General features: G+C 43.4%; 1 protein-coding gene across 4 annotated transcripts in view; it reads left to right on the forward strand.

The window, feature by feature from the left end:
* Window positions 1–21,088, forward strand: part of TLE1 (TLE family member 1, transcriptional corepressor) — an 84,450-nt gene that overhangs the window by 42,864 nt on the left and 20,498 nt on the right. For all 4 annotated transcript variants that reach the window (XM_058565589.1, XM_058565590.1, XM_058565592.1 and 1 more), the window contains exons 9-14: window positions 11,665–11,781; window positions 15,048–15,101; window positions 15,536–15,688; window positions 17,041–17,185; window positions 18,213–18,403; window positions 19,798–19,874. In XM_058565589.1, coding sequence (XP_058421572.1) covers window positions 11,665–11,781; window positions 15,048–15,101; window positions 15,536–15,688; window positions 17,041–17,185; window positions 18,213–18,403; window positions 19,798–19,874 — 737 coding nt within the window. The remainder of the gene's footprint in view (window positions 1–11,664; window positions 11,782–15,047; window positions 15,102–15,535; window positions 15,689–17,040; window positions 17,186–18,212; window positions 18,404–19,797; window positions 19,875–21,088) is intronic.

Here is a 21,088-nt window from a genome sequence, read left to right on the forward strand (position 1 = left end):
GAACGCCTGCTATACATACACATACCCCCCTTCCTGCCTTGCCCCCCACGCTGCCCTCTGTAGTCACAGGCTCAGATATGCAGATCCTCTCCTGTCTCTCTCAGTCACCTGGTTTTTTCTTTTCCTTTTTTCTAAAATATGACTATTTCACCCCCTCTTGTTTTTTTTATAAAATTTCCGTTAGATGAGAGGGACATGATTTGGGGCAGACCTGTTTGCTATGATTACTCACCCAGAAATACACTTTGATCTGAATATGCCCCAGACCCACTTTGAAAATATGTTTATCGTCGCATTTCAAGTCCAGGTTGCCTGTAGTTTAAAAGAGGATTCATTTTTATCTTAAATCAGTTTTATAGGCAAGAGGTCACAGTCGGTATGTGAAATTGGTTAGTAATGTGTTACTTCTACCTAAACCATTCATTATCCTCTGCAAATGCATCTTAGTTGCTAGGTTTCCATATCCAGTTTTCTTTTCATAATTGTCCTTGGAGCATGAACTTGAACTTAAATTTATTGTAGACCAAAGAACTGAGCGTCTAAGTAAGCTCTTAAGAACAAGAAAATTTAGTGGCCGGGGGTTCTGTGCTTACAGAGTTCATCTTTTCACCAGCCTAAATCTTACCCATTTTACATAATGCATGTTTGATCTGTACGTGTGTCTGCCGGTTGGCTGTGGGAAGATCTGTGTCTAAAATGCATCTCTCAGATGTTGTGGAGCTAATAGAATGAGAAATTGGCCCCTTTTCAGCTAGGATAACCCACAGTTTATGTCTCCTTCCCTCCTCTCTTGTTTTCCTTTCTTTCGGAACATCACATTTTTTTGACCATCTTAAATCTAACTATAGTAAAAAAAAATCGGACACTGAACTTGTAAATCATTCTGATACTCTTTTGTTATGAGTTTGGGGGGAAGATGTGTAAATCTTTTCTGCTTGAAAAGTTTAGGGTTTTTTTCCCCTCTCTTCTGTGTAGAATAGTTTTAAAATTCTTTTTGAGACAGATCTTGGTGTACTTTGTATCAGGCTGTGTTGCAGGGAATCGAATGTGTAATGGTGAAGGATGGGGTGGCTAGTTTTAAAATTCTTGTACTATAAGTTTTCTTTGGAAGATGTTGGGAGGGGAAGAGAGGGGAGAAGAAATTATAGCTAGGGAATAAAAGATCCTACTCCCAAAGTGCAAACCTAAGTAAACCGACTTTGATTTATGCGGATGGCCTTTATGTTTTGCTGTTTCAGTGTCCCTGTAGGGTGTCATCTTTTCTCCCATGTTCATTTAGTAGAGTGTCAAATTAAAAACCCCAATCCTGACCTGAGAACAGAGACGGCAGAAGGTGTTGGGAAAGCCCGTGTCTGTTAGTTAGCTGCATGTTTTCGTTTACTGAACTTATTCTGCGTTTGGGACTTGAACTTTTTCTTCTCAGTACTACCTTAAATGACTATGTATTTGTTGAGTACTTACTATATGTAAGGCAGCGTAGGAAATATACCTACAGTTAGGGAGACGTAGGCACACATCTCATAAGCCCTTTCTCAGAGAACCAAGGAAAGACGACCAAAGTTCTGGACAGTTGTGGAAGGGCTGCCGTGGTGTGTCCCTCTCTGCAGTGCCAGTGACAGGTGTGAGTAGAGGTTTGCATGCTTAAGCTACTGGAAGCATTTTTTCATACCTCTGTGTGTGTATTTCTGAGTGTCTAATAACTTCCTATTTGTATTTTTGGTGAAAAATGTAAGCAAGAACTTAATTCCTTGGGAAAATGAGGATGGAGTGGAGGAAGGATGATGAGCTGTACCTTAAAGAAGTACAAAGTAGTTCTTGGGCCACTGTGGATTGTTTTTAAGTCCACCTGTTGAGTTCGCAGTCAGTGAACTTTCCAGTCAGAACACAGTGGATACATTGCCTAAACCAGTCTATAAAATCATACAAACTAAATGGTTACTGAATGTGTTAATTCGCATGCCTGCTTTTTCACATCAAATTTTTGACAAGTCTTAGTGATAATTTCAGTGGATATTTTCAGAGTAAGTATATATACTGTGTTTCCTGCCTAATTATTACAGAAAAGTCTTGGTGATGGTGATATAAAATGAGAAAACTACACCAGTTTGTAACCTAAACATTTAATTCAGTCCATAGAGAGGAATTAAATTATTCACTGTCCATATAAATGGGATTTTACTGCAGTTATACGGAATTGTCGCTCTTCAAACTTTGTGTAAAATTGAATCTGAGAAGCAGTGGGTAATGAGATGATGTGTACTGTCAGTGCCTAAAATATTATATTACGTATCCATTTAGTAAAGTGGTTTGAATTACAAAGTCACATTTACTTGGCAGGTAAAGTCAACTGATGGCTCTGCTGCTGCTGTTTTTTTCACCCGATGAAGGGTTATTAAGGGCTGTTGCCACAGGGCAGTGGTTTTCAAAGCTAATGGTCTCAGGATCTTTATACCTTAAATTAAAATTGTTGATGACCCCAAAGAACTTTTGGTTATGTGGGTTATATATTTTCAAGTTTTTCTGGATTAGAAAGAAAAAAAATTTTAAAATCACTTAAAACAGATAAATTGCTACTTAATTTGTGTTAACTTGTAACATTATTAATGAAAAATAACTTTTTCAAAAACTAGTAGTGGGAAGAGTGGCTTTGTTTTGCATGTTTGCAAATGACTTTTAATACGTGGCTTAAAAGAGGATAGCTGGATTCTCATCAGCTCCTGCATTCTGTCTGTTGCAATGCATGGTTTTGGTTGAAGAGTAGGAAGAAAAATCTGCCCACATAGAGATCTGTAAGGGTCTCTGGGAATCTCAGGGGTCCAGGTCCTTGGACCAAACTCTGAGAACCTTTTCCATATATAAGACTAAGGAGTTCTGAAAAATTCCAGGCTGGTATACTTTTATTTTTCCCTGCTCTTCTCTCTATGTTAAACGAACATATTGTTTATATCATGTGCAAAAATCAGGGACTTATGTAGATCCAGAGGGAATGTGGGTATGTATGAATTTTTATCTGTGAGTCTAAAAGTGGATGGTGGGTAGTTTGTATTTATTTATTTTTAGTGACAAAATGATTCCATTTGTTAGTTTAAGGTTTTATGGTAGAAAAACACATGAGCCTTAATGTGACCCATTTAATGTAAAACCCAGGAAATGAGAGTACTAAGAACAGAGTGAAAATATGACACTAGTTTCAAGTTCCTTGATTCTGAAGGGGGTGAATGATAAAACTAGTAACTTGTAAAAGGTTTGTTTTGCTGTTTGGATGTTGGTTTTAAATTAAGAACTAACTACTGTTTTTCTAATTTGCAAAATTCATTTTTTTTTTTAACATAAGCCTCCTTATCTGAGTGCCACTGTTGAGCAAAGATATATGAAATGACCTAACAAAGCCCTTTATTTCTTTAGTGATAATAAAAACTTTAGATATTGCGATTAATTTAAAGATGAATTGAATTACATTTTGGGTGAAGGGAATGCCATTTAAATAAGTCTGCTTGAAGGACCTGGAATTAGAGAATTGACAGAGTTGTATGGCTTTTAAGAAAATATGGTAGAATGTGCCTTTAAATTATCTATTTAACAAATATTTATTGGGCACTTACTGTGTGCCACCTGCTGTCCGAGGCACTGTATAGACTGGCTGCCATTTTGCAGTGATGTCTTTTATTGTCACAAGCAGATATTTCTTGAATGAAAATCACTGGAACACCTAACCCATGTAATTACTATTTGGAACATTCAGAAAAGGGAGGAGACTTGGGGGCGGGGGTGCCTGGGAGAGACCCCAGAGCAGAAGGTATGAGAGTGTTGTGAGTCAGTGTTCTTTTGCATAATTCTGGGGAGAGATCATAACTTTCATCAAATTCTCAAAAGGGGTTCCTGGTCCAGAAAAGCCTAAGCACTGTTCATCCATTTTAGAAGTCATAGTGGTGCAACACCATCATTTTATCAAAAAGACCCCAAGCTCAGGGAGGTTGGGTGCCTCTGGTCATATAGTTACTTGGTTAATGGTGGTCAAGATTTAGATCATGTCTTTCTGAGGGACAATGTTGTCACTCCCATAACTTCTAAAATTACCAGGGGTTCAGTTGTAGAACTTATTTAAAGGTCGTTATGACAACTATCACTTTATTTGATATAAGGTGCTGTGTGTCTTTTGTTTTTCTTCTCTAGCTGTTCTGCTTAACTAGTTAATTGGCAGAGGTAGGACCAGATCCTAGTTAAGGACCACCCATCATTTTGTCTCAAAATTTCACGGTATTATAGAGCGCAAGGAGGATATAAGACATGAGTCTTGGCTTGGAGAATACTTTAGTGTTGGTCTTTTTCTGAAATTTTATTTTTTTGAATATCACATTATCTCCCAGTGGCGCTTTAGGACCATGGCAACATGGGGCTGATAGAAGGAATACCAGTTTTGGACAACGACAGACCTCAGTGAATTCTGGCTACATGGGCAAGGTTTCTCATCCTTTTGAACCTTCCCCTAGTCTCATCTATAAAATGGGGATAGTGGGTGCCTCACAGGTGAGGGTTTAGGGACTACAACCAGAAAGTCATCAGACATAGCATAGCAAGCCTTAGAAATGTGCTCCCCATCTCCACCTGCAGAGAGACAACAATAAATGCATTATTAGTCATGCTCAGGGTGGTTACTAGTGGTTTCCTTTCCTGATTAAAATGTGAGGCAGTTGTGGAGATGAGGGTCCATGTGACAGGGTGGCACTTACTGATGTTTCTCAGCATGTTGGGACCATGACACTGATCCCAGCCTGTTAGGAACTCGGTCAGTCTCATGGTAATCAAATTTGGCAAAAGTAAACCAAAACTAGGAGGAGGTATTTTCACCTGTTTATAACTTTATCTTGACCTGATGTATGTCAAGGAATTGCCTGAAAATAAAGGATAAAACTGAGATGAGTCACCTAAAATTTCCGTATTTAGGCACAGTGGAAAACACTAAGTTTCTTATGCAGTTGCCTCAGCAAATTTCCCTCTTGGCAGAATTTAAAACCGTGTGCTTAAAAAACTAGATTCTCTGGGAAAATGGGCGTCAACTGCCGTGAGATGGGTGGACCCTTGTGTTTCTAGATTGTTGGGAGTGGTGTGTACCTGTCCCAGGTGGAGGTGTCTGTTTCTTGTGGCTGCTGTAACTCAGCAGGCGGATGTCGGGGCTTGTGTGTAACTGGAGAAATGTTCAGGTTTTATCTCCCTGTGATTACAGTGAAAATAGGGCACTTTTACTCTAAAAAAAACAAAAAGCAGGTAGAGAATATTTTCTCCCACCAAAATCCTTTGCAGATTTCAGTTTGTGTTCTGTGATTAGAATGCTTAATGCCCATCATTTAGAACAGGTTTTTTAAAATTTTATTTTCCTTTTGGCCCCATAATTATTTTTATTATTCCCTTTGAAACTTAGTACGCAACAAAGTCTGTCTCCATCATTCTGGTGAGGAGAGGTGGATGTAATACCTCACAGTCAAGGCCTGACCCGACCTCTCTAGTTTCAGGGCCCTTTCCTGCATTAGGAAGTATCTCCTCAGGGGCTGGAGAAGGAAGAGAGACAGTAACAGCTAAGTAGCTCTTCGAAAACATGCTTTTAAAACGGTTCGAAATACAGATTTGACTTTTGCTATGACCAAGGTCCTGATTAGAGGAATGAAGGTGTCATGAGGTCATTTAAAAATTATTTTAAAATAATTACATTTATTGTCAGCTCCAAAGTGTGTGTGTGTTTTCTTTTGCTTTACCTGGAGAAGGTGTGTGGAAGGGCAAGCCGGGGACTCAACGAGTGACACCGAAGGCATCTTGTGGTTTAATGCTTCTTCCAGCCCCAATATTCACTGTCTCTATGTCTCCTACATGGTTCTGTTCCTCTCCAGGAGTTCTGACTGAGTCACTCATCTGCATCCGACAGTGCTGAGTTCCTAGGTCGAGGTGCAAGAACACGCTGGTTCTTAGATTTCGTATTTAAACTGTATGAAAAATAGATGTGTTCCCTTCAGACTCGCTTCACAGCCAGGGCTCTGAGATGTGATGTTGTTGCCAAGTGGACACATTTCTGCACATCTCCACTTTCTTCCACTTTTCGCCGTTGACAAGTGGGGATCCTGTTAGTTTTATGGGTTAAAAATGCATTTGTCGAAATGTCAGGCAGAATGTGTGAATGACCAGTTGGACTGCAGCAAAAAGTACAACGCAGGGTGATGGCTTAATTGGAACCAGGTGCAGTCGGAGCCAGCACACAGATGTGACGGGGTACGTCGTTACCTAATTGTTTTAATGTTCACCGAGAAGTTAATTGTCAGTGTAGAGTGTGCTAGCAAATTAGGTTCCCACTGCCGTAGTGTAACTGAGGATAAATGAGGTGTCATGAGTTTCCAATCTGTACCTCTGACACAAACACTTTTCCTGCGGGGAGGAGAAAGCTCCCGAGGGGAATCAGCCTGGTGGCTAAAGAAATCCATTTGAATAATGTGCATTATTTTCGCATTAGGGAAACCTGTCTAGCTTTTGCTGTCTCCATGAGTGGGTTTTCCTTTCAGATTTGCTGCTGGTGGCTTCAAAGTTTAAACGTGGTTGGCAGAAGAATTGCTTTGAGGTCTCAGAATAGATGAAGTATACGTGAAGGCTCCGTAACAAGAATTCTGGTAGCACTGACACTGTAACATTTCATTAAACTTGCTTTCTTTCATATTTTCTGGAGTTTACCTTCCAAAATATCTCAGTATACATGAACAACCATTACTGTTAGATTGCTAAAGAGAAGTAAAATTCTTGGAACAAGGCTATGAAGACTGGTTTTTATCCATATTGAAGCAACTGGGTCTCTCTACATCAATCCTGAGTGGGTATTCAGAGCATGAAAAGAAACATGACTGTCCTGAATGGGCGGAATAAAGGTAATACGCAGTCCAAACCTTGACATTTTCTTTTGATTCAACTGAATACTCTCTGAGGTTCAACAGACTCTTCCCCTTACATTGTAAGTTCTTATATGAAGGTGTGGTTTAATAATGGCATTTGGAAGTTATTTTTGGTTTAGAGAATATACTGTCCACTTCTACCCGCTAAGTTCAAACACTGCCAACTCGGTAGTTGCACCTGCACTGAACTACAGCAGGGAACGGTCCTGTTACGTGTTTTTATGAAACATGGTTCACCCAGTTAGGAAATTGTGCTCTGGATCTGACCGCTCACGGAGTGCACACCGGTTGTAATACTGGAAGATCTGCTAGTTTTTCTTTTCTCTTTTGACCAGCTCTTGCTCACTCTCATGAGTGTTCTTAACCATGACGTCACTGTTAGTGCAAGAAGTGACCCTCAGGCAGCGTATATTAATCGTAGCGAACAATTCACCAGTTGTCAGTGAAGATGCCCACTGAGATTTTATGTTCTCAAAGAAATCCAGATTTTCTTAAGAGGAAGAGGTCCCTTCTTGTGGAGCATGTTTTCTCTGTTCTTGCACCTCATCCAGTCATTCCATGTGTAGTTTCTACATGTAAATGGAGAGGAAGGCATGCCACCTGGGTTAACAGGTCCTTTAGATGCTCCGTCTCTGGTACTGAACCTTCCAGGGGAATCTTCTTTTCCTTAGACACTCGCTGGATATGCCTCTCCCTTGATTGTTTTACTTGGCTCTACATCTGCAAGTGTGTGCAACACATAAGTGCAGAAAATCATCGTGGTTTTAGAATTCTAGGAGGTTTTGAAAACATAATGTGTTTTCAGATCTTGCTTTGCTCAGATTTGTAATATACCCTACGGGCTATATAAAGCTCCTATTTTGAGTTCTTATAGACGACACAAGGTAAATAAGATGATTTTGTTTAGTTCTTAACAAAATTTCAAAACAAAGGAAAACTTATATACAGTCTGGAAATCCTAGTCCCCAGGACATTTGTAATAGGAGTCTGCCCAATAATTACAGTGTTTGAAAAATTCTGGCAGATAGTTAAATTTTACCAGCTGCAAGGTGAAATAAAACATTGAGTTTCTTGGCTAGAATTAGAGTGTATTAGTGTGCTAACACAGTTCTCATGCTGATCAAAAAATGGATTCACAATTAAATATTTATTTGGCAAATAAACATTTGAAAAATGAATTTTACTTGATGAATGCTGTTTGGTAGATTGAAAATCTTTCAAAATATGGAATCTGGGAAGAAAAGTCTGTGGTGGCAAATAGGTCCGCAGTGATGGACATTGGGGGAAGCTGGTGCTGTAGGGACCTGGTCCACTTGGTTGCTCTCTGTTGAGCTCTTTTTTAGTGTGAATCTTGGGTTATAAATGGCAGGATTCATGAGTGGAAAGGCAGGAATTTGGGACTGCTTTCAGGTCGTTTTAGAGTAGGCTGTAAAATTTTTTTTTTTTTTTTAATGTTCTCTATTTTGGAACGGTGGGCATAGAACTAAGTAAATCAAGGTAGGGGTGTGTGTGTGTGACTGGTTGGCGAGGGATCAGAGAAAACAGGCAGCACACATTAGGCGTTATTATGTCACATTAGAATGCTGAGCTCAGTAGGGGCCGGTGTGACTTGTAAGTGATAAGCGTTTGGGGGCCAAGTGTTTGGGTACAAATCTTCAATGTACATAAACTGAGTTTACAAATCACTCTTCTGGGAGTGGAGGCACTTTGACTTAATGGGAAGAGCTTCTTGACTTTGGGTACATCGCCTCCCCTCTCTGGACATCCTCCAGATAAAATGAAGGGGAAATGTGTCTTTTAAAGTTGCTTTGACCTCTTCAGAGGTTTGATTCTAATTATCTTCTGTGTTTAGAAGGCAGAACTTTTTCAATAACTTAAAAGCGAAACAACCTCAGTTTCATTTTTTTGGCAACGGCTTCTTCTTAAATGTTGATTAAATGTTAATGTTAAGTATGATTCTATCATATCCTAGTCCAAATCTAACAAATCAAGATAGAATCCTCAATTTTGAAGAACCGCAACGATATTCAGTCAGTACCCAGATATAATCTCTTCATTTTTCAAATATGTGTAAAATGGCTCATAGTGACCATCAAGATGAATGTATTCCACCCCTGAGCCGTGAGGAACATAAGAGGGTGCGTGAGGAAAATACAGAGCACGAGGGAAAAGACTTCTGGTATCTGAGATATCAGGAGCACATGAGGGAACCATGAAAACGAGGGTCACCTAGGCAGTAGTTAACCAAACGCTGGTTGTTACCGACGGTGAAGTTCATTGGGCTGGAACTCTTAGCTTAGATCAAGAACAATGAAGGCAGTGTTAGGGCTGGAAGGTGTCGGGGGCCACTGCACACAGCACACTGGGTCCATGGGAACAGGATAAAAGGAAGTGGTCTATTTTAGGTGGGGCTGCAGCCTGAGCCAGCAGCACCCCCCCACCCCCTGGCTCCTGAGGGTGGCTCTCCCAGGCCTTTCCAGCCCCGTACTCTTTGCTGCCTTGTTTTGAGTCTGTTTCACAGCATCAAAGGTATGATGAGACATTTTGTTTCGTAACTTGTCTAAGTCTGCCATTTGAATGGGGCCAATTTTCAGATAAGCAGGGGTGCTAATTAGTAGCCCTGTCCAAATTTAAAGGAACTTTCAGAGCTTTTCAAAACCCATTCAGATTATAGGCCTCATTTAAGCTGCTCAAGTGGGAATTACAGGAGTAACCCCGACACCTTGACGCGGAGGTCTCCAAGCTTGACAGGCTTACAGGTCCAGCCGTGCAAATGTCATTGTTCCCAGCAGAAGTTGCTTAGTTTACTTCTGTGTTCACAGTACCACTTGACATCATTAACAAAATAAGTCTTTGAATGGCTGAGTGGTCTGGTTGCCCAGCGCTGGTTATAGAGGAGGGCTACGAAGGTGACCCTGTGGAGAGAGACTTTCCCTTTAAAATTGCCCATGGACCCTGACTCTGTGCCGTGTTCTTTCTGCTGGGCGCCTGGGCAGATGTCCAGTTGAGTCCGATGCAGTCCTGCCTTACCTTAACCTAACCCTGCCCTTAAGGCTTCTGGAGGAGGAGACGTGGGGCTGATAGAATCTATCACACAGACCGATGTATTTGGACGCTTTTTACACTTGAGTGCAAGCTGCTCTCCCCTCCCTGGCTCAGCTTTTCCGACTGTCTGTTAGCACTTTGCAGGAGTTTTGTTAAGTCTCCTGCATCCTGTCACGCAGTGGGTCTGGGTCAGAGGGTTGGTTTTTAGCAGACATTTACCAAGATAATTAGTTCAGGGATCCAGCCAGCTCACCTTTCAGCCCCACACACTGTGCTAAAGACGTTCCTCTGAGACGTTCCTCTGAGCTGCTCTGTATTGAATCGCGTTGGTCCTTCCGCCTTGCTTTTATGGAAGCCTCCTGGCATTTGTGTAGCTTGAATGGTCATGAACGAAAGCTCAGCTCTCTTCAGTCAATCCCTGAAGTGGGCAAAGAGGCTTCAGATTACCTTTGGGTCCCCAGGTTTGATGTCCCCTTGCATGTGGTTGAGCTGGGAAGGGTACCGTGTTTTCAGGGGGGAGCTTTGAGAGCCAGCCACCTGGCTGATTACCTCAGGCTGGTTGGGAACGAAGACCCATGGCGTTTAAAAATGTGCTGTAAAAGATTGGCTCCTGATACATACCATTGCATTAGAGGTGGTGTGACTGAAAGGTTTCCCCCAGCCCCTTCCTTTCCCCTTAAATTGTGGCAGGGAAAGGTAACATCATTGTCTGCTGGCCCTGGACACTCCCTCTTAGTTCCCCAACATCTTTCAGAAATTGGTTTTTCTGGGCTTTGTGAAAGGTTTGTGCACAGCTCGTTCAGCATTGTTCAAGGCAGTAACACATCAATGAACAAATTGGCCCCTTGCACATGCTAATCCAGCACCTAAAAGAACTCATTGTAACATGTTCTGATGCTTCAGCCCAAGGGAGATGGGAATGGAGGGCCGATCGCATCGCGATGTGATCCCCACATATCTAAAATGCCTGTTTTCTTTGGGTCAACAGTTCTACTCAGCACATGCGCATGAAAGTATCCTGTGTGGTTTGCAAAAAACTCGTCCTTGTTCCTGCTCTTGTGTGTGGGAACTGTCCTGGCTGTTGAAGATTCACTGGCTGAAATTCCCGCTTTGGGTCTTAAATTTCAGTGCTTTTGGCGAGGAACACCAAATCTTATTTTCAACAATAAATTAAAAGAATTCAAGAGTTCCTTCATTGTTGGGGTGGAAAATGTGATTTGCCTTTTAGGAAAAGTTAATCCCACTCACTCTCTTTGTGTCTTTTTAGAGTGGCACACACTGAGTCTTACAGTCACAGCACACGTCTAACAGAGTGATCTCAGGTTTTGCTCATAGGCCGTTCAGATTCCTGACCAGGAAGTCGCAGTGGGAAAGAATAAAAGCACATCCACATATAAACAGCAAGCTCCCATTTCTCTAACAGTAAATAGAACAGACAAATATTTTCAAGCAAGTAGAGCCTGAAGGATCTACCAAGCTTTGGACAGTTTGATTGCATAGTGAGGGTCTCCCTTTTAAGTGCTTAAACCTCTCTAAATGTTTGCCATCAAAGTCGTCAGATGAGACAATTAAATGAAATGAAAGGCTGTGTGGGTATCACCTTTTTAAAACAGCTTTCACATCCAAGTTGGGTTTTCATGTATACAGAGAGACTTGGAAAGAAATCTTTGATTAATTTTTTTTTGTCTTGCAGAGTAATTCCCTCTTGGTCCCAGACAATCTAAGAGGCACAGATAAACGCAGAAATGGGCCTGAATTTTCCAATGACATCAAAAAAAGAAAGGTGGATGATAAGGACTCCAGCCACTATGTAAGTAAATAAAGCACTTGAAATAATATTTGCTTGCTTACTTCTCACCTTCTGAGTGAGTATACAAGCGTACTCTGAGATCTTAGTGATAATTCCACATCCTTTAAAAGAATGCTATAAAGAGGATAGATTCTTACATTGTAGGGTATTATTTCCCTCTAGAGCTGTAAATTATGCTTCTGCCAAGCTCAGTATTAAATTTTAGGCTTTCTGCCTTAGGTCTTCATAAGAGGGGTACAAAAATGCAGGGCTGGCTTTGTGGGCACACAGTATGTACAGTTGCACAGGCCCTACTCTTAAAAGGATCGTGTGTCACCCTTGGTTTAATGCTGTGCTCTCAACCATTCTTCACATTCTCAGTTTTTGAACAAGGGCCTACGTTTTCATTTTGTCCTGGGCCTTGCCAATTTGATAGCCTGTCTTGCTAAAATAATCAGGGTAAGAATTTTGGTGTCATACAATATCTTTTTGGATGCTATTCTGATAATACATTCAGACTCGTATTAGGTCTTAAGGCAGAGTTCATCCTCTTCCCTAGTGAGCAGTTCAGTGATGTGAGTCTGTGGTAAAAATGGAAGAAAAGTTGGAGGCATCTACTTCAAACCCTGCAGATGAGATCGCACGACTGGTTGATGGAGTGAGGACTTGACTCAGATCTCGCGAAAACCACATTCATGAGGAGAGCAAACCCAGCCAAATGGCCAGTGGCTGTGGTCTCAGGGCCATAAACATTGCAGCTGACAGATGACTTGGAGTTTCCTTGTGTGTCCCGGGGAGTCTGTTTCAGGATGGATGCGTTCTCAGGAACAGTATGCGAGTAGAATGCTGAATTAGGCCACTTCCTGTCGCTCCTGAAGGAAGGAGTGTCTGCCTCTGGCTGGCTGGTGTACGGGCTGTGTGGAAGTTTCAACATAGGCCTCTCTGCCTCCTGCTGGCTGGCTTAGACCTACAGCTGACAATGGTAACACCTGTTGAGCAACACCTCAGATTAGTGCCAGGTGCCCTGTGCTTTTGCGTGGATTGTTTCATTTAACTCTTAGAACAGCCCGGGGCGTTTTGGTACCGTCACCTCCACTTTGTAGATAAAGAAGCCAAAGCGCAGAGCTTCTAAGTGATTTGCCCGCGGTCAGCGTTCGTGGCAGAGCCTGGTGGCAGGCTGTGATGACTCGTGCTTGTAATCACTATGCTCGGATTCCCCAACCGAGGGCCTAGGATTGGATAGTTTGCCAGAAGTCCTCAAACTGGTCCACGCTTTGCACTATAATATCCTAAGAACCGGTTGTTGGTTCTCCCCACCCCAGTCGAAGTCTTTTTAGCACATGACGTTTGCCCCTTATCTTTCGCCCAGAGCCAACGTCCCATGCAGGTGCTGTTATCTATGGATGGTATCCACTGTTAATAAGCTGCTCAGAAGGTCATGACATGCAGAAATTTGGACATTTGCTGATAATACAATTCTGAGTTGTTCAGCCTGAGGCTTGTGTAGATAAGTTATGTAGTAGTGAGTGATACAGTATCCGTAGCTCTGCGTGACTGTTTTGTAACCTGCTTGTACTAGGTATGTCTAGTTGTAAAGGGGTTGAAGGTGGTGTATTGAGACGATGTTGGAGAATCGGGAACAAAGGCCTCAGACCTTAGATCTTTGATGACAGGTATATACTGTTCTGTGTAGGTTTATATTTGCAGGAGGGTCCAATACAAAGCTAAGGTTTAAATTAGAGAATACTTAAGGACTCACTTCATAGTTCCATTGTAATAAATTGTTTGCTACATTTTGCCGGTTTGGTTAACACATTATGTTAACCATTAAAACTTTTTTTTTCCTAAAAGGGAAACCCTTTTAGCTTATATATTTTTCACCACCACCACCTTTGAGTTCTTAACACTTGGAAACATTGGTGCTTTTCTGTGGGCTTTACTAAGAGAAAACAAATTTTCTTTAGTATTATTTTTTTCTTTTATTGCATGAAAATATTTCTTTCAATAGATTGTTATTTTAAATTACCCAGGCTTCCTCATTGGTTGTCATTTTATGTTACTAGTTAATTGCATGGTGCCTTTATAACAATGACTAAAGTACATCTAGTAACACATTACTGAAGAAAGTAAATTGTGTCTCCCACATGTGATGCTTTAGGTACAGTTAGAAAAAACATTTAAGACATGAATTTAAAGTTGAGGGTAACTTTCCAGCTGGACTTGGGGGCCACAGAAAGCCAACAGGTAGTGTTTGCACTTGTACTAATATTTCCCAAACATTTGTGTATTCATAATTGACAGTGACATCAGGAAAAGGATTGTTTAGATCATAAACTAGGGGCCTGCTCCTTTTGGAGAATTAGGGCCCATTGGGATGTCCTGCTTTTTCCATCTGCCCGTTGTATTACTCTGCCCTGAAGGACACTAAGCCTTTTGGCTAAGAAATTATACTTGTTCAGCCTGCCCTGAAACTCGATGCAGGAGTGATCACATCATTAAAGTAAATCGCGTTTCTGAACCTTTTCACATTTGGTGCAACCTTGGAGATTTCTCTGATTAACAAATTTTATGGCTTTATGAAGAGACAATAGAAGCCCTGCTGTAGGATGCCAGAGCCCTCCAGATATCGCCATCCTGTCTTCCTTCCGTCTCTCCAAAAAGGTTCCAAGCTGATTCCCAAAGAGGTTTATTCTTAACATGAGGTTAGATCTTGGTACCTTATTCCAGCCGGTAGCTAGCTTTTTTGTTTAGTGTTTTGTTTGCTTTGTTTTATTTTTTGCAGTAATTAGTAACGCCCTGGGAACATGGTTTAAGTTTGTCTCTATAATTACGGATTATCTGTGAACACTAGACTGGTTGGCGGTTCAGGTGATACACATAAAAGCAATGACTTGAAATTGTGTACTTCATTTGAAATCCAACGGGAAAGGAGCTCTGCTGGATGGACCTGCAGCTTTCAGATCATAAGAGAGATAGAGCTGCTGCAGACTTTCATTGAGTCCTTACTACGTGCCAAGTGTTTTGCAACTTGACGTCACCTGTACGCAAGTTGTGATCATATAGCTGATATGTTACTGCAACAGAATTCCTGCCCCAGGCTTTGTGTGGCCCCAGGTCAGATGAGAAAGGAAGATGGTGGAATTAATTCCAGGGCAGGCAATCTGGAAGAGAGCCCACAGGCCGTCCCAGGTCATTTTTTTAGCCTGCCTGCTACCAAGAACTAGAGAAAGAAATTTAACTGGGCCTCAAACCCTTTAAAAAATGGCATTAAAATTTCTTTTTTCCAGGACAGTGATGGTGACAAAAGCGATGACAACTTAGTTGTGGATGTGTCTAATGAGGTAACTATCAAACTTTATTTTCACAGTGACTTGTGAGAAAAAGGAAATGGAGCCACGGTGTTGTGGTCTCTTGCAATTCAAACGTTAAGAACTTAATGGTTGTTCATGGACGCAGCAATAATGGTCTAACTGACCCCCAAAAAATCCTTTCCTTACAGTGCCCTCTTAGCAAAGTATTTGAGCACCAGGAGGGATACAATTGCTTGTAGGTTTTTCTCTTTATCGTGTCTTCATGCGTGTGTCTGTGAACACCATCCTGTTAATTATAACTGTTGTTAGTCAGGGTGTACACCCTAAGTCCCCCAAATCTAAAAGGCTTTCAGCATTCTCCTTCAATTTAGAGAATTAGCGTGGAAGTAGAGTTTGTAATGGGGAGAGGTCCCTTTATATACATTATAAGTGAAACGCTGAAAACTTTGCTTATGCGTGTTGAGGACCCTTCTTCTCCACGAGCAAGCCCCGCCCATTCACCCCGGGAAAACGGAATCGACAAAAACCGCCTGCTGAAGAAGGATGCTTCCAGCAGCCCAGCATCCACGGCCTCCTCGGGAAGTTCCACTTCTTTGAAATCCAAAGAGATGAGCTTGGTAAGTGATAAGAACAGTCACTTGCCTGTTAAGCAGTTTATTTTTCTTTGTGGACCAGAGGACCCTAACGTATTTGAAATGTGGGGGTTTTACTGATTGAAAGTTGTATTTTTAAGTATTTAAAAGTGAAACTCATCCTTCTGCTCTTTGTTCCCCACACAGTGTTTACTTTTCCCCTCGGTCGTCTGTTTGGGGCCGTGATTGGAGGGAGAGAATAAGCCTCTGTGTCCGTTGCCTTCTTATTTGGGGACTGTGTTCCTGGCACGGTCTCTCTGAAATGTCCCAGTTGGCAAACAGTTAACCTCTGAGGCCCTGAGAAGTCCTCATTTTCTAAGCTGCCCGTTCACCTGGTTGTAGACCGACCCCTCCTATCGGGGCAGGTTGTGGTTGGTTTGCTCCGGGGAAGCCTGGAACTGGTGGAGGGAGGGGGGTACGTGAGAGCCTATTCATGCTTTCAGTCATTCAACAAACATTGTGGAATATGTCATCTCTTAACTCCCAGTAACAGAGCCCTGACAACCTACAGTTCGTCCTTACACAGTCCTCAGGCATTGTTCCATTTCACTGATGGGGGGGAAAACTTGAGGTTTTTGCCACGTTTACACAGCCCATCAGACCCAAGGGGAGAGGGAGCTGGGGTCTCTCTCCAGCGCATGCTCTTTGTGACACCATAGCACTTCTCACACTGATTCAAGAACGGGCAAGGTCAAGAGGCAGAAGAAGATGCCCTGTAACCCTGTTATTGTCTTGGCTCCTGAAGGCCCCTGCACTGGTGGGTCCTCACTGGTTATGTAGGCAGGTGGGTGGTGACACCTCCACAGGGTTATTTTTTTAGGCACATCTTTCAAAATTAGAGGACTAGTTTAGGGCTTTTGCCTCTGAGATGCAGGTTTGTTTCTCATCAAATCTATGGCCCAGCTGTCTCACCATGAGTCTCAATCCCACCGCCACTAAAAGGCAAGATTAGAAAAGGGGTCCTCCCTCTGACATTCTTGGTAATCGGGACATTCGTTTCTGATGACCGGGAACTTTTCTCTGGGTGGTCATCATTCTAACTTGGCCTAGATCCCAAGTCCACAAGCCTGATGGAAAAACACTTTTTAAAATAAAATCTGCGGAGGAAGAAGTGTGATCATGTTCTGTGTCTCTAGCTCGAGTTTTAATTCTGGCAGGAAGAGGAAAGGTCAACATTGCTCGCTCACAAGTTAATGCTGTCAACATTGTGTGGATTTATGAAAATTGGCTGAGGGAGTAGCTAGAAGGTGCCCAGTGTCCCAGCTGCTGTTGTGATAAATTGTGTAATATGACTTGGATTAAAAATAATACTCATTTAATTTGTTTAATGATACCAGCATGAAAAAGCCAGCACGCCTGTTCTGAAATCCAGCACACCGACGCCTCGGAGCGACATGCCAACGCCGGGCACCAGCGCCACTCCAGGACTGCGTCCAGGCCTCGGCAAGCCTCCAGCCATGGACCCCCTCGTTAACCAAGCGGGTAGAGCCTTGCCTCTTGTTGTGCTTTGTTTGTTTTTCCCTTTCCCGGCTGGATTCGTCAGCTGTCCGTCTCGTGATGCAGTTTTCCCGTGAATGTGAAATGCACTATTGCCTGCCTCCCTCCTTCCCATCGCTGAGCAGCCATGATAAGAAACAGATGTTTGTCCTTGGGTTTGAACAGCTGCACCCTGTCGGGTCTCCAACTATTTACATTTGGCTTTTCTTTTATTTCCAAATAATCCAAATCCTAGGGACTTCAATAAAGTTTCTGATAATTATTCCGCATGTAAGCTCCTTACCGCGCTATCGTTGTGTGTCTGGGTTCACTAATATTGACTGACACGGCTGGTCTGGCCAGCCTGAGTGTGCCTCTTGCTTCCTTGATTTGGCTGGGTTTCTGCCTGTGCGTCCCTCAGGAATCGGTGTCTCTCCTTCAGTAGAAATTGGGAGAGTTTCACTGAGACTCGAGCCCTAGAAGAAACTCAGAACTTTTAACTTTATCCTCTTCCTTGGGAAAGGAAAAAAGTAACACTCAGGGCCCAGAGGAAAAGAGGGCTTCGACAATTCCTCCTAAACTGGTGCTTTAGTGTAGTAAACCCAGGCTCGGGTTTTCATTTGGATTTGGTCCCAGAGAATGGAAAGTTCGGACTGAAGGAGGAATCGGGGATTTTATCAAGAAAACCTTTTGACATTAAGTCAAGTAAACAGGTGGTGTCCGTGCCTTGGTTTGCCTTCTTTGAGTTGGTACAGTAATGCTCCTTGATTCCCCCTGGTTTCCCAGTGCTGCCAAGTGTACAAGGAAGAAGTGTGTGGGCAGTGCCCCCCTGGAGTCTGTTCTTTCTGAGGTGAAATCACCTCTGGGGAAGAAGGGATCCTGTGTGTGAACTGGAGGTGATCCCACCCCCCTCCTCCAAGCCTCCCCTTTTTCTCCTTCCCCCAATGAATGGTACTAAAGATGACCCTGGAACGGCGGTCAGAGTGGACCTGAGCGGCTAGTCGAGTCACGTGCGGCTTGTGCTTCCTTGCAGCGGCAGGCCTGAGGACGCCCCTGGCGGTGCCAGGCCCGTACCCCGCGCCCTTCGGGATGGTGCCCCACGCTGGCATGAACGGCGAGCTGACCAGCCCCGGCGCCGCCTACGCCAGCCTCCACAACATGTCCCCGCAGATGAGCGCGGCCGCCGCCGCCGCCGCCGTGGTGGCCTACGGGCGCTCCCCGATGGTAGGGGCGCGCGCTGGGGACGCGGGGGTGGGGGGGGGGCGGCCCGCACGCCTCGGAGCAGAGACCCGGGGTCCCCGCCCGCCGCCTCCATCCACGCGCCGCTGCACTAGGTCAGGGCCAGCCGCCTTTTGTCTGACTGTTTCCGTGGGTGGAGAGAGGCAGTGTCAGGAGCCACTTCAGCGGGTCGGGGGACATCTGGTTTTCTCCCACCAAAGTAGATTTTGTTTTTTGGAAGGCGGTGAAATGACTCAAAAAGCTCAGAGAAGCCTCTTCATTCGTTTTCTTGAGGTGGTTGGTTTTTTTTTCCTCTCTTTAATTCTTAGGAAAAAAGACTGGAGAAGCCATAACTCTCTCTTTCCCCGCCTATATTATTCCTCAAAGCCAGTAGCATGGCTTAGGTGTAGGAAGTGGTCCCAGGGCAGAGGCAGAACACAGAGGGACTGGAACCACAGGGCAGGCTCTCCGACTTCCTGCCCTGCCTTCCCCCACTGTGTAAATGGCCTCATTTTTGACCGGGAAGATGCAAAACTGCATGTGAAGGGTAAAATTGACTGGAACTCGTGATTGCATCAGGAAAAGGGGATAGATTATAAGCCATAGCAAAGAAAAATTTGTTGCTCGTTTCTCTTGGCTGTTTGCAGTGTGTCACATGCATTTCTCTCCTCTCCCCTCTTCGAATAGCATTGTCTCCAGTAACTTGGGGTGATACTACAGTTCACTGTTCTTGCCTTATGTTGCACTGGTAGGAAAGGCTGTGCAGTGGAGGGCAAGATAGTTGACAGCAAAGTGGGCAGCTGAGGGCCTAGATGCCATCATTAGGGTGCACACAATTGTGTATGAATCCTTAAGCATTAACTTAGACCAGTGGTGTGACACTGGGGGCGATTTTGCCCCTGGGACCTTTGGTAATACCTGGAGACACTTTGATTGTCACAACTGGAGGGTGCTATTGTCACTTAGAGGGTAGAGGCCAGAAATGCTGCTGAATGTCTGCCATGCCCAGGACAGCCCCCAACAAAGAACTGTCTGGCCCGGAACCTTGACAGTGCCGAGGGTGAGAAATGCTGCCTCAGTCAGCATACCGCCTCTGTCCGTGTTTGGGCAAGGCAGAACATCCTGAGTCCACGGGCCATGTTTACTGTGGAAAGCTGGTTCTCAGTGCGCAGATAGATCATACTTCACCTCACCTCCCCTAACAAGAAGTATGTTTTGTGGTATTTAGAGGTGGTTCTGTTACTTCTTGCATTATAATTTTTCTTTTGAATAATGCCAGCGCATATGACTGTTTCTGTTGCTTTGGAGATCTGTGAGTTTCCAGTGACGAGTCTTTAGAGATGTTCTCAAAGTGCCTGCCCTGCGTACACGGAGTCTGCGATGCCTTGTTTTGTTTCCAGGTTGGGTTTGATCCTCCTCCTCACATGAGAGTACCTACGATCCCTCCAAACCTGGCAGGAATCCCTGGGGGGAAACCGTAAGTACCTGTGACTCTTTGGTTTTGTTTTAAAGGCGGTTACTTAGTCATGGGTGTTAGCAGACTAGAATTCCAAAGGGAGCACAGGCTTGGGGTTTCCAAGGAGATTTCTAGTGTCTTTTCCTGAGGAGTGTTAACACTTTCTATAAATAGGCACCTTGTAGGTGTCATGCCTCTGTCTTCTCGCTGTGGATGATTTCATGCATTTAGTTATTTCTGGAGAGAAGCTGTTGGAGACGGGGATGAGAAGGAAGGCCAGAACCGGGGGTGGTTGGCCCTCTCACTTGACCCTTCTTCAGAAAGCTGCTCTGCTTTGCCTTTTGGGTAGAGGGTAGCTGCTGGAGTTTTTCACCAGGACTGTGCTGTGGACGGCAAGCTGTCCTGGACTCGTGAATTCTCCGAAATTTGAAATGTGTTGTCTCTTTACCCAGCTCAGTGCCACCTGTTCCTTATTTTGGTGGAAACGAGGCTTGTGTGGGGGTAGGCTCTGTTGGTTACCAGCTTCCGAGGTCCATCCCCAAGTGAAGTTTAGATGAGTGCCTTACTCAGAGAGGTCCAGAATTACAAAACACAAAGTGACTTTGTGGGGAAGCAAGAGAGATACTTTAAAGGGCAAAAGAGCCTTCAGAATTTGACAAAGCCTGTTGGTTTTCCAGGGTCACTTAAGATCTTCCAGGGTCACTTAAAATCACTTACTTTCCATAATGTTAGTAATTAGAAACATGCTTTCAAAGAATTCCTAAAGTTCTTAATTTTTGTATAAAGCAAAATTGAAATATGAGGGTCTGTCAACTTCTCAGCAAGTACTCTGCCTGTAGAATAGAAGATGGCAGAAAGCCTTTTCCAATTTTGACTTTTCTAAATGGAGGTATGGGTCATAGGCCTTCCGTTTATTCTGTTCTACCCTCTACCTTCGTGTGATTGCTTTCAACTTTTATTTATACGTCCGTTGCGTATTGTGTTGTTGCATTATTTTGGGTGTCCACTCAAGTACCCGGTCATCCTTGTGTGGTTTTTGATTGGAGCCTTGTTTCAAATAAACCAGTAGCATGAGGAAACATGGAACTCTTTACCCTATCATCTGCTTTTAGGAAAGCAGATTCCCATCGCTCCGCTTTTCATGCATTATAATATCTGTTGTACCATAATTTGATTCATGATGAAATGAAGCCTCTGTCTACACTAGGAACTAGTAGACATGTTAAGGATTTAAG

Source organism: Diceros bicornis, chromosome 22 (assembly GCF_020826845.1).
Source record: "Diceros bicornis minor isolate mBicDic1 chromosome 22, mDicBic1.mat.cur, whole genome shotgun sequence".
NCBI classification, from domain to species: domain Eukaryota; kingdom Metazoa; phylum Chordata; class Mammalia; order Perissodactyla; family Rhinocerotidae; genus Diceros; species Diceros bicornis.